General features: G+C 49.5%; 1 protein-coding gene across 8 annotated transcripts in view; it reads left to right on the top strand.

The window, feature by feature from the left end:
• Positions 1-13,821, top strand: part of ERC1 (ELKS/RAB6-interacting/CAST family member 1) — a 2,866,486-nt gene that overhangs the window by 2,565,759 nt on the left and 286,906 nt on the right. For all 8 annotated transcript variants that reach the window (XM_069628613.1, XM_069628618.1, XM_069628615.1 and 5 more), the window contains one exon: positions 9,038-9,139. In XM_069628613.1, coding sequence (XP_069484714.1) covers positions 9,038-9,139 — 102 coding nt within the window. The remainder of the gene's footprint in view (positions 1-9,037; positions 9,140-13,821) is intronic.

Here is a 13,821-nt window from a genome sequence, read left to right on the forward strand (position 1 = left end):
CGAGGAGCAAGATACACCTTCGTCGGCAAGAGCATTCCACAACAGAATCGCCAGCCTGGCAGAGTACCTTGGCATCCCACAGCCACAGACGGGGGGGTCTTGGCCGAGGTTAGCCCTGGCTAAGAATGGGTGGCTGAAGCCTCACTACACACAGCCAACTAACAAAAGGCTAGATGCGAAATTTAGGCATGTGGAGGGCGACTCTCTGTTCTTATCAGTTTACCCTCAGCCACTAACATCGCGGCAGCACAGACGCACCACCACTTCTGCGCTCGTGGCAAGGAGGAAAAGCAAGGAGGAAAAGGTACTGGACGCCTACGGTAAAAAAGGTTTATTCCAACACGCGTCTCCATCTCAGACAGGCCGACTGTTATGCTCACCTGGTCTCTGCGGAGGCGTTGTGGTACGGTTGCAGCCCTCCCGGGGGTGAGGTAGCTCGGGTCCGACTTCGCCCTCTGCGCTTATATGGTGACTGGTGGTAATAGGTGATGCTGCTCGGGACTGCTCCTGCGTGGAGAATAGGGGGCGTGAGTATGCCAGCTTGTGTGCCTGATCCCCTTCCAGACCCCTTCTCCCAAACCGTGGTACCCGTGGGATAGGCTGTCCCTGGAAAGCTCACCTGTGATTTGTTTTGGTGAGCACTCCGTCCTGCTGCTTCTGGCAGGGGCGCTTGTATGATCTGGACCGAGTTCCTTCACTAGTCCCTTGCACGTGGTAGCCCAGTCCTGCTGCGACCAAGCCACTATACCTCAGGTAAGTGTTCCTGTTTGCCTTTGTCTTTCCTCGTCTGTTTTTGTTGTATTCTAAAGTTTGTTGTCTTGTATTGCTGTCCGTTCCACTTTTGATAATTACTCTTTTGCTTTCTTCCTTTGCAGGTGATTTTGCTGGCCCGGCAGAAGCTGCGGAGCTCGAGGCGGCAGCCAAAGGGAATGAGGAACGAAGCTGCAGCGGTAATGCAGCTGGTAAATTGTTAACTAGGGGGCGCACGGGTTCAACTGCGGCGCGGCCCTAGGATGGATGTTCTTACCTGGTCTTTCTTCTTCTTCACAGGGTCCGAGTTCGTGGATGCGGAGTGCAGTGCTGCGGCGTCGGGATCAAGATCATTGGATGTCAGGAGATGAGTCTGCAGATGAAGCGATGAAACACCGGTTTCCTGGTGGTAAGTATGCAGGAGAACGCCTGGTTTCAAAGGTAAGTAAACTGGTCCAAGCGGCAGTGAACGTCACGTTGCACGCGAGTGCACAGTAACGCGAAGCACTGGCATTAGGGATGGAGCCGCTTATATAGCTGAGCTTCTGAAGCCACGCCCACCAGGTTCAGCTTGCCTGCCCCACACGATGAGTCAGCACATGAGGATGTTCTCTGAAATAAAGGCGTTCAGCTCCTAGAAGTTCTTGTAAAATAAAAGCACTCCTGCACTGAAATAAAGTGTTCCTGCTCACATCTCTATATGAGCCTGGCACCATAGGCACCAGGACTGAGTCCAGCCAGGGCCCTTGTGTTTATGGGTCCCAAAGGGACATAAGTGAGTCAAATGACCCATTGCCCCCATCACTAGATGGTGTGGCTTTTGTGTTCTGGGGCCTGTGGCCATGACATCGACACCGACACCATCTTGACTGCAGCACACCAAAGACTGTAGAGGGAGATCGCCGACTTCCTCCCAGATCTACCTTCCCACCTGCAGGCATCCTTCAAGGCTGGTCTGGCAGAGGCTAAGCTGGTGGCCCAGGTCATCATTGAGGCTATTGGCGCCCACATTGATACGGCAAGTAGAGCTTTCTGTATGGCCACAGACATGAGAAGGACGGCCTGGCTAAGGTTCAATTCTGACATCCAGGAGAGAATATTAGATCTCCCCTTTGAGGGAGGCGATTTGTTCCATGCCACAACTAATGAGGAGCTGGACAAAAAGAAAAGTCGCTCCCAGACAACAAAACCGCCGGCTTGTCTTACCAAACCGGCAGCTAAAAGAACCAAAGAAGCAATGTCTGGACGTTTCAGATCCACAGCACCCTAGTTGGAGGTGGGTTGGCTCTCCAATGTCTGGCTTGGAGGGCACGGTTTGTGGACGCTGGGGTGATCTCTGCAATCTTACTGGACTTGCGGCTGCCTGTTCCCCATCATCATTCCCCTCCCCTTCCTCAAATCGTGACACTATCACTCCTATCAGAGATTTGATCGATCGTGGCGAACAAGGTGGTAGAGCAGGTCCCAATCCCCCTGCAGGGTTTGGGCTTTAATTTCTGCATCTTTGCTATTCAGAAAAAGAACCAGGCTGGCCTGCGAGTGGTCCTAGATCTTTCCTTCTTAAACCAGTACCCGTCTATACAGAAATTCAAAATGGTGACTCCAGCTTTAAAAGCAGAGATGCTGTGCAGGTGGGGGGAGACTGGATGTACTCCCTGGACCTGAAGGATTACGTGTCCCCTTAGCGCAGGCGCATCGACCCTTCCTCAGATTTTCAGGTCATGGATCTGCATTTCCAATACAAAGCACTACCCATTCGGCCTGAACTCGGCACCCCCACAAGGATCATGAATGCTGTCACGGCCCTACTCTGGTCCGAGGGCCATCATGTATACCCGTAACTAGACGACTGGTTAGTCCGAGCAGGGTCTCCTGAGCAAGTCAGATTCTCAGTCTCCAGACTCATTACCACACTGTACGAGCTGGGGTTCTCACTCAGCATCCAGAAGTCGCACCTCCAACTGACACAAACACTGGTATTCTTGGGTCTTCAGTGGGACACGCAAAGGCAAATGGTGTCCCGTCCCCCCCCAAAGGAAAAAGTGGCAACAATCGAGGCTCCTGTGGGTCACTTCCTCAGCAGGACTGTCGGCATGGCATGATGGTACCAGCACTTACTGGGTGTCATGGCGGCCTGTCTACTGGCGGTTCCCTAAACCAGGCTGTGGATGAGGAGGCTGCAGCTATGTTTTTCGGCCTCCTGGGTTCAGGAATCGTGAGACCAGGCAGCAGCAGTCTCCATACCCCGCATCTACACAAGGAGCTTGAGTGGTGAAAGCAGGATTCCAACCTCTGGGCAGGCAGTCCCCTCAGGCCGCCCTCAGCGGACCACATCATTACAACAGATTCCTCCCTCCAGGGGTGGGGGGGGCCACCCTGAGCCGCCATACTGTATATAGTCTGCAGTCATGTGGCGACCAGCAGAACCATATGAACTGGTTGGAGATTATGGATATCTGGCTCGCTCTCAGGGCATTTCTTCCCATCATCAATGGCAGAGTGGTTTGCATTAAGACAGACAACTCTACCTGCATGTATTACCTCAACAAGCAGGGGGTGGCAGCAGATTGCCGCATCTGGGCAAACTGGCAATAGCCATTTGAGCATGGGCCATTGCAGAGGGCATCTGGATCGTGGCAGGACACCTTCCGGGAGAGTCAAAATGACCGCCTCAGTCGGCTGGGCTCGGACAACAAGTGGCAGCTGAACAAGAGGGTACTTATGGAAACATTTGGCTTATTTAGCTAAATCATGGGTCCAGGTGGACACATGTCAGACATACCTGCCAGCCATCGGTGCATACAGGAACTCGGCAGGTCTTCCTTTTCTTCATCCAACCCAGTGGTCAAAAGGCATTTAGTGGGACTAACAAGACTGTACCCACCAGTCAAGCGCCTGCACATAGTTTGGGACCTGAACCTGGTACTCAGTGCCCTGGCGCACAAACCGTTTGAGCCCATGACTACAGTGGACATTAAATTAGTCACTCTCAAGACAGCGCTGAAGGTGGGTCTTGCATCGGCTCGCAGAGTCAGCGATTTTCAGGCTCTAGTGGCCACAGACCCCTACACACTGTTTCATCGGGACACGGTGGTTCTTCGCACTCATCCTAGGTTCCCCCGCAAAGGTTGTTTCATCTTTCCATCTCAACAAGGAGATCCTGCTCCCCACCCTCTTCCCTAACCCAGCGGAGGAGGCGGTAACGGTGCTCCACTGTCTCAACTTCAGACGAGCTTTAAAATTCTACCTGGCAAGGACTAATGACTTCCGCAGATCGGATGCCTTATTCGTCACCGTCGATGGTTCAAATCCAGGCGAGCAAGCGTCTAAGGCATTTATAGCCAGGTGGATGATTGCGGCCATTCACAAGGCTTACAGGACACTGCGTTAGGAGGTCCCAAGGGACATGCATGCTCACGCAATCGGGGCCAAAGCAGCAGCGGTCGCTTTTCAACGCCATGTTCCATGGCAGGTGATTAGCAAGGCAGCCACATGGGCCACCCCATCAGCCTTTTGCAAGCATTACTGTTTAGATACCAGCGCTCGGGCTGGTTTTGCCTTCAGGCAGGCGGTTCTGCATAAACTGGTGGTGGAAAGGGGACGGGACGTAGGAGTAATTAAGTGTTACTCACCAGAGTGACTAACGTACTCCTATTCCGTAGTCCCCTTTCCTCCATACATCCCGCCATCCTTCCCCCCAATAATTGAGCAGGGTTGTTCAAAATTCTAATACAGCCAATGTGTCAAAGGGGCCTGAAGTATGGTGCCGGTGGGCCGGGTAAGGGGAACGTATGCTCCCAAGGCCGCACCCCTGCACGCATGTACATTTAAAAGGAAAGCGTTATTTTTCTGGTGAACAAGGTTCAGTTCCCGTTCCTAGCGAGGGACGCCCATGCAGGATGGAGGAAAGGGGACTAAGGACTAGGAGTACATTAGTCACCCCAGTGAGTAACACTTCATTTTCCAGTGTTATGCTGATATGACACCACTTTCCTTCAAACTTCCACCTACTACCTCCTCTTTGCCTTCCCTCATCCCAGATTGTATGACTGCTGTCCAGGCATGGTGTGCGGTTAACAACCTCTTTCTTAATGCCAGTAAAACAGAGATCCTTCTTATTGGGACACATGCCTCCTGTTTCCCTCTTACCCTCTGGCTGCCCTCCTTGGGCACTCTTCCTTCACCTTCCTCTTTTCACCCCTCACATATTGGACCTTGCCAAGAAGGCCCACTTCCAGATTCACGTCCTTGGAGTTATTATCCTTTTCCTATCCTTTCCTCAGTAGCTCAATGTTTCGAGAGCTCTGGTCCTCTCCAGGCTGGACTGAAGCAACAGCCTCTTCCTCTATCCCCTCTGTTTCCTCCCTGCGCCCCATTCAGCTAATCCAGAATAGGGCTGCAAGACCTATCCTTAGCCTCAAGCCCAGGGACCCTATCTCTCCAGCCCTAACATCTCTCCACTGGCTCCTGGTGGCCACAAGGATCAGATTCAAGACCCTCTGCACCACACGCAAGGTGGTCTGGGGCCTGGGACCACACTACCTTCTGCTTTCTCTCCCTAAATACCTCCCTGCCAGATCCTTCCGCTCCTCAAACTCCCAACTCTCTGCGTGTCAAACACTTCTTCAAGCAGAGAGGGGCAGGTCTCTCTTCGGCTGGTGCCTCTCTTTGGAACCGCCTCCCTTTCCCACTCAGACTTGAGCCGGACCTCCTTAATTTCCGGAAACCTCTCAAAACTCTGCTTTTCTCTACTTCTTTCCCTCTACTGCTAACCACCCACTGCTGCTGAGACTGATGGCCAGGACCTTCATGATTCTCACCGGTACCTGGCCCCTGCCCAGTCAACACCAGCACCCTCCGCCCGGCACTGCCCTTGTGGGCCCCCTCCTTGGCGGCTGTGCTTCCCACTCATAGGATTCCCCCACCTTGCACTTAACCAGCGGTCCCTCCCCTGGCACCCTCAGCACTTTCCTCCCAGGCTCTCACAAGCACTTGCCCATTCCTTGCTCCACACCCCCGCCCTCTCCCTCCCCCAGCACTTCTCTTCACAGCACTTGCACGTCCGAATGCCACAAGCCTAGTAGAACCACGATTGTATACTTTGTCTTTATTATGTTTCTCTTCCCCTGTTCCCTTGCCCATTTTGCCTTGTGGCACCTTGAAACACTATTTTGTTGTACAGGCGCTTAACAAATGCTCAATGAATTAATAAGTAAATCGTGCAGTATCTTGCAAGTGGATTTTTTTGTTACAGAATTCGAATCTATAGATGCTTGTGACTTCTCTACTGTGACATAAGATCTTTTATCGTAGAAATCATCTTTGAGGGCTTTTTATGAGCCTGTATGTTTATGGATATTTTATTAATGTACCGGTTTTCGTCAGACACATCTGGTATTTTCCGTCCCAATTCATTTTTTATTTTTATGTACGTAAAGTTATTTCCTTTCTTTTTTCTTTTGTAATTAATGGTCTTTGGTGGAAATATAGTTTCACAGGCCTAATATAAAGAGAGGTCTATGGTACTTAATTGACAGAACAAAAGCATTTCTTCTCCTCGGGCCACTGTCTCATTTGATATGCCACCAATTGGCATCTTTGATAAAATATTGAATTGTTTTCCTTGCAGGATTAATGCAAGAGTAATGGCTTTTACTAAAGCACTTTCCAACGATTGTTCCCTCTGTTATAAGTGGTTCTGTAATATATAAGCCCATTGACCTTGCCCCCAAACATTACCCTAGGAAAGCTGGTTTTACAGGAATGTTATGCAGGCAATGTGATTCTTCACAATCATTTAAAGTGAGAGTTTTTCCTTGGTGTCCTCGTCCCTCAGGTCTGCTGTGATACCGTGTTCTGTTCTCTAATGAGATGAATGTGTGGAAGATCCGACAAAGGAAGTAAAGAGTTCCATACTGTAGGGCAGTGGTCTTCACACTTTTCTGGCCTGGGCGCCCCCCTGAGCAAAATGTGGGCAGGCTGGGCCCCCCCAAAATGCCAAAGAGGGAGTCTCTGGGCTCCCTCATCCCAGTCCTAGCCCAGTCCCTGGGCCCTCCCCACCCATCTCCCACTAATGTTCTTGGGCTCTCCCCACCCTGCTCCTACCACAGTCCCTGGGCTCGCCTCACCCCACCCTGCTCCCAGCACAGTCCCAGAGTCAGTGGCGGCTGGTCACATTTTTTAAGTGGAGGAGCATAACTATTTCTCCCAGATATGCCACAGCAACCAAGCGTAGCGAGGGAGCCTGAGCTCATACAAGGGTGGTTCGGAAGGCGGTTCACCGCCCTGGGAATATTTTTAAAATAATGGGTTAAAATGTTGCATTTTAGAACATACTTTTAAAAAACATTGGGTGAAAAAATCCAAACAGTTTGCAATTGGTGCTGGGGGGACCAGGAGGCAGACATGTTATTTTTTACTGCCCATCTATGATGGATATCCTGTAAAAAGATATCATCCCTGTCCCCTGGTCTCCACAGCACCTCAGAAGGAGAGCTGATTTTAGCAGGCGGGTGGAAGGATTGTGCAACAAAGGTGTTTTTAAAAATGCATTTGTTGTACACCCCACTACTCACCAGAATCAGCTCCACGGACCAACACAAACACCCACATCAACAAAAACACACACATTCACAGAGCAAGCACCCTATCATTCACATGAGCACCCATCATCATACACTCACTCATAACACGAGTATACACGCATCCATACCCATAAGTAAAGAGCTTCCTGGTTCCTTCAGGGGCCTGAGTGTGAGTGTTGAAAAGCCCTGCTCTGTCTTTATATGCGAGGAGGCGCAGGAGCTCCCCTCGCACATACAGACATGCAGTTCCCCAGCTGTCATTTTCAATAAACTATGCAAGGCTGACGAAGCAAAGCGCCCACCAGCCTTGCATGGCTCATTGAGCATGAGCGCCTGGGGAACTGAACTGTCAAAGGGAGCAACATGAATACATTGTTGCTCTTTCTATATGGCTATATGGTGAAGAGGGAAAATCCGAATCTTCCGTCCCTCATGATGGATCTCCTCCTCGGAAGAAGCACCCCCGGCAGAACTACCGACCAAATTAGATTGCACCAAATCCCACCACCCCCAGCATAAGCACGCATCACAAACGGTACCCAGCCACCTGACCCTACAACCCTGCGGCAGCACAAACTCTATCCAACCCAAGCAACCAGCCAATCCTTGGAGTTTCTAATGTAACAATATTCAGGTAACAATTTTTAGGGAAGGTCCAAGTACACCACCTGACATTGTATCCACCACTAACAACGCACACTATATGTTCCTATTCTGGACCTACCACTCCGGGAAACAACCCCGAGTGGTGTTAGGCACATGGAAGGATTTTGGTAAGTGACGCTGATGATGACGTCACACATGTACACAAGTGGCCTGCGAGCCCAAAATCGGTGAGATGTGCCTGGACTGGATTTTGCTCCATGTGTGTTTTTCCCTGCTTGTTTGTTATAATAAAACAGCAGTAACACTTTGCTCCTTGACTTCCTTTGGCACATTGGAAGGAGTTAGGGCCTTCCGAGAGCTGGAGGTCCGCAGACCCTAGGTACGCGCCCAACAAGAACTGCTAGCACTAGGACGCCTGCTAATGTATTTTCACAGTCTAACTCTCTTTGCCTGACTAGGACGTTGCACTTGTATCCCTAACAATATCCATAATTCATAGATCTAAACCATTGGTGCCTTGTGTGGCTGCATGCCAACCCTCTGAACCTCTTTCAGTGATGCTATGTTAGCCATGCCTTTTTTCTCTTAAAAGGATTCTGGGGAAGCTAATTATGAAGACTACATTAACCTCATTAAGACAGTTGGGAAACCATATCCAGTTGGCTTAGTGGGACTACAAATGTTGTATGGAGCGTTTTTGTGGGCAGTGGCATTTAGTGTGTGGCTCCATAGAAGCGACCAATACTTTGGAATCTTGTTTGCATGTGAGTTAACTAGATTGTGTAGTTAAACTATAAAATAAAAAGAGAAAATTGGGTTGATTCACAACTTTTATAGGGTTGGGCCTGGGAACAAAATGGTTTTCTTAACAATTTCCTTAAAAATGTTTATCATTAAACATTTTGAAGTAAAAGAAACGGGTCAAATCAGCAATTGTTGCACATTTATCTTTGACATTATGCAGACAGAATATTGTAATTAAATAGTTACTGTGCAACTTGACTGGATTTTTTTTATTGTTTTGAATATTTGTTTGATAGATTGTTTTCTCCTGGTAAATGAATGACACTTCTGTCTATCCTACTTTACCATTTTAGACTCAGAACCGAATGAAGCTAATGGCAGATAACTACGAGGATGACCATCTCAGGTCCTCTTCTCATTCTGACCAAACCAATCATAAACCTTCCCCAGATCAGGTAAGCTAGAATCGCTTTTTGTTGTCTTTTAAGTGATACGAATTAGCACAAATGCTTTATTGTCAGTATGCAAAACATTATATTCAGTCCTACATATAATTATCAGAAGCAGCCTAGAGAGCATCAACTGGTGTTTCCCCCCGTAGGACATTTGACTCTGTACCGTTCCACCAGGCTGCATTTGAAAAGCATGCATTTTGAGTTGTTTTTTTTTCTCCTTTTAATTATCTGTGTTTCTTAAAGCATCCTGCATTCCTGTTGATGTGATACAGTATTTGTTGGTGAGATATTGGCTTAAAAATAGTATCTGGCTCAGTAGACAAAGAGGAGTTAGATGTTCTCGAGTATTGGATCTTTCATGGATTCACATGCTTTGAATATTCCCTGTCGTCAGGCTAGAAATCCTTGATTATACACTTATATTCTAAAGAAAAACTGGTTGTGTTTTGTAGTCCATCCCTATCCTTTAGGGTGCATTTGGACCCAATAAAGGAGACCTCAAGTATCTAGCCCCACCCCTCAAGGTCCTGTTCAGATTCTAACTATACGTCATGTTGAGGAGTCCTCTCACCTTTTTCTCCTACAGAGAATCTTCAATTCAATTTACAATTCAAACCTCACAACAAAAAAACAGATAAGTGGTTTTTAATATGGAGGGGAGATCAAAGAAGGCCAGTCCTGTGAGGCTTGTGGGATTAAGAATGTATGAGGGGCACAGGCATAAGGAGTGAATATATTACTTTTACCCCAACCAAACTTCAGATGACTGTCACAAATGCCAAGTTTTTAATGCTAAAACACTAGGTGACAGGCATAGGAGGCTAGTTTGCTGGCTCAATGAGGGCAACTTTCTCTCCATCTGAGGCAGAATCCTCAAAGTGTGCCAACAAAACCATCCCTGAAAACCTCCCATCTTCAAAAGAGAGTTTGGTCGGAGGAGAGACCACCAGGCCTACCTCAATGCCATAAACTAGTGGAGGAAAGAATACTAGTCAACTGTGGCAAAAGCTGAACAATCCATGACAGGTCAGTCTCCATCCACCGTCCACGAGCAGTTGTCCACAGGCAGAAAGCCCTGATGTCAAAAACGGGACACTCATCGATGGGATGATCAATGATTAAGACGTTGGCATAGGTGAGAATTTCATATAATGCTGGCCGTTCAATGGCCACGTCCACAGGCGGGGGAACATAAGGCCCCTAAGACACTGTTACGACACATAGAATGTCCTTGTCATTGACCATGACCACACCAGCGTCACTGACGTGTAGAACCACCTCATCCACAATGACACAGAAAACGTCCTCGACTGCGCAAGGATAGTTGACGAACCGAAAGTCATTGTCGACCACCCACACAAGCCGAACAAAATCTTAATTGACGAGCACCGGTGAATAGGGTTCAAAAGCTTCTACATCGAACGCGTTCACCAATCGGCCTACAAGAGCATTGCCCGTAGCTGCTTCATCACAGTCTACAGGGATAATACCGACGGGTGGTAACCCGTCGATGGCAGACCAGAAAAAAACATCCAAGTACGCAGGGGAAGCACCCAAGGGCGCAGGGGAACCACCCATAGTGTTAACAATTCCGGTTGCAGCAAATATCCAGCAATTACCAGAATAACAGACAGAAACACCATCAAAGCATAGTAAGAAGTCATCAGAGCAGACTACTAACACACCAAAGCAGAAGAGGGATGATAAAGAGATTAAAACAATTTAATCATCTGTATTTCAAGTCTCTGAATTTATGCCGGACTAGATCTTTGAACATCATATTGACTCTGACTTCTAACAAGGGTGTTTACCCGTGTTTTAAGATTATGAAGGCTCAGATTCACAGGTGGAAAAATAACTAATTACAAATCCAGGGCCAACCCGACCCAGATACCAGCATAAATCTGCTAATCCTGATCTCTCTACAAGTTCTCAATTCCTTACAAACGTGGGTGACACAATTGGACAAGCGGTTGCTGGCTCTGCAACCACAGCCGCCAGTACAACCACATCCAATGGTACTACCTGCTTGCCCCTTTTCCCCTCAAAGTGCAAGATCTAGGACATGGTCCACGAACGCTACTTCAATGTCTAAGTCTCCCACATCTACATCAAGGTATCCAAAGAGATTGAGGTCTCCAATTAGACGCCTAAAGAAAGTCGCCTGTCAGACGAAGGTCATCACTGGTGTCACCAGAGCACCCGGGGCCCCCTACTTGGATTGTGCAGGAGGAGGGCGAGTTGACTGCTTCACATACAGATGGGAATGTAAGGGACACATATTCCTCAACATCTATCTCAGTAGCACTAGGCAGTTGAGAGTCGGATGATGATACTAGAGACTCTGTCCCAGAAGAACCAACTAAACAATTGGCCCCAGATGAAGTGGGAGTATTACACATTATGATGACTAAAGCATGTGAGGAATTTGGGCTAATGCCCTCAGAAGAGAAGAAAGATGGTTTTCTGTTTGACCTGATGAATATGAGATGAAAATATGTTCTCCCCATTCTGATTTTAAATCATGTCTGGGAGGAGGGGCGGCTTCTTAAAAAGCCGTTTTCAGAGGTAGCACTTAAGGGATGGCTGGAGAAGAAATTTAGAGAACCTGACACTTCACCCAAGCACCTTACAGCGCAGCTCACCCACCCCAGACTCAGTAGTGTACGCGGCAGTGGGAAGAAAGTCACAGGCTCAGGGACAAAAAATGTCAGTACCTTCAGATAATGAAGGTAGGAAGCCTAGACATTCGGTAAAAAGGATCTCGCTATAGACGCAACCACAGTGAAAGCAGCCAACTCCTTGACAATTATGGCCCGAAATGACAGGGAGATGTGGAACTGGGGGGCTCCTATTTTAGCGTTATTTGCCTGAGGAAAAACATAAAGAGGCACTAACCATCCTTCAAGAATCAGAATAGGCATCCAATCATAACCTCAACATGGCAGTGGACATAGCAGAAGCCGGCTTTAAGCAAATCAGAAATGGGGCTTGTCCTCCACCGGCAGGGATGGTTGGGCTGCACAGACCTAAGTCAAGGCACAAGGGAGGGCTGATCTATTCCAGTGCACCCCGGAAAGGCGACTCCTTCCAAAGGAAACGCCCAGGTTCTCACACCAGCACAAGTACCGAGGCTAATTCAGCTACTGGCCGCTGGGCCGAGGGGTCTGTAGATCCTTCCGGAGACGGTGTTGAGGGACTGCAAGGTTCTTTTACCGGGTGTACATCCGAGGGGCTATATCCTTGTAACGGCAACATGGCCGAGGGGGTGCCTGCACGCAGCACTGCTGGTGCTACTTTTAGGGGGGTGACATGCCTACCAGGCCTCGGCCTGAGGTGCAGGGTAGGTCTCATGCTCCATCGGCAAGAGTCCTGGAGGAGGCCGGGCCTAGTGAGCCAAGCACCATGACTTCGGCACATGGCATACCGCTTGACAAGATGACACAGGCGCCAGACCGGATGGCCGCTCGACCAATACCACCCGAGGAACGGAGCAGGTAGGTGAACAAGTTACAAGGTGGGACTGGTGCCAACCAGGTACGTGGCCTACAGCTTATCCATCAGCGCAGGGCAGGTTTACTGTTTACTCCACAGCCAGCTAGACGGAGTACGCACCGGTCCTAGCAGCTGCCCGCTACCCTGTCAATATCACCTGCTACCCCACCGGCCTGCTAGGACAGGTTCTTTGAAAAGTTCCTCACTGTCATGAGATCTCCTCAGATGGGGGGCCATCCTTAAGCATGTGATCAGGGACATGCTCCCTCTGACCCCTCTGCCTGCGCCTATAGTCATTTCTCCTATGGCTCCAGCAGCGCAGGCCGCTGTGCACCCTTGCTGCCCTCGCCTGCTCCTTTGATTCTGGCTCCCCTGCCTCCCACAGTTCAGGTAGTTCCTTACCAGCCTCCGCTGCAGCCTCTGGCTCCGGTCTCCACACCTCAGCCCTCGGCGTCCAGCACTCCACCCACTCTGAACCAGCCGGGCGTCCTAGTGGACACAGACGCGGAAGAAGACCCCGACACACCATCGTGTGCCAAGGCCTTCCACGAACGACTCGCAGGTCTAGCAGAGTACTTGGGCCTTCCCCAACCCGAAGTCGAACAACCGGACGCAGGGGTACTTGCAGAGGTCATCATTCTATACCGCGGCTAGAACATGGATCCCGATGCAGAAGGACGTTGTAGCCTTGGCCAAGAAGGGGTGGCTCATATACCACTCTGCCCAGCCTGTCAATCGGCACCTGGATGCCAAGTATAGGCAAATGGAGAGGGATCCACTCTTGCTGTCGGCCCACCATCAACTTCACTGTTCAGTGATTGCTGCAGCGTCACTCTACGCAAAGCCTCAGTCGTCCTCTGCTACCTCGTCCTCGGCGCTGCTAGGCAAGGAGGAGAAGATCTTGGAGGCGTACGGGAAGAAGCTATATTTGAACGCTTCGCTGCATATTTGTCCATCCAACGCGGATGCCATGCTGGCAGCCGTTAACCAGAGACTGTGGAGGGAAATAGCCGATTTCCTTCCAGAACTTCCGGTACAGAGCCAGTCACGTTTTAAGGTGGGACTGGGAGAGGCTAAAATGGTGGTGCAAGACATTGAGTCCACCGTGGCCCACATTGACACCTCTGGCCAGGCCATATGCATTGCCACGGACATAAGGACTGCCCGACTTCGGGCTACTAAATTTA

Source organism: Ambystoma mexicanum, chromosome 12, assembly GCF_040938575.1.
Source record: "Ambystoma mexicanum isolate Mex_15411 chromosome 12, UKY_AmexF1_1, whole genome shotgun sequence".
NCBI lineage: Eukaryota > Metazoa > Chordata > Amphibia > Caudata > Ambystomatidae > Ambystoma > Ambystoma mexicanum.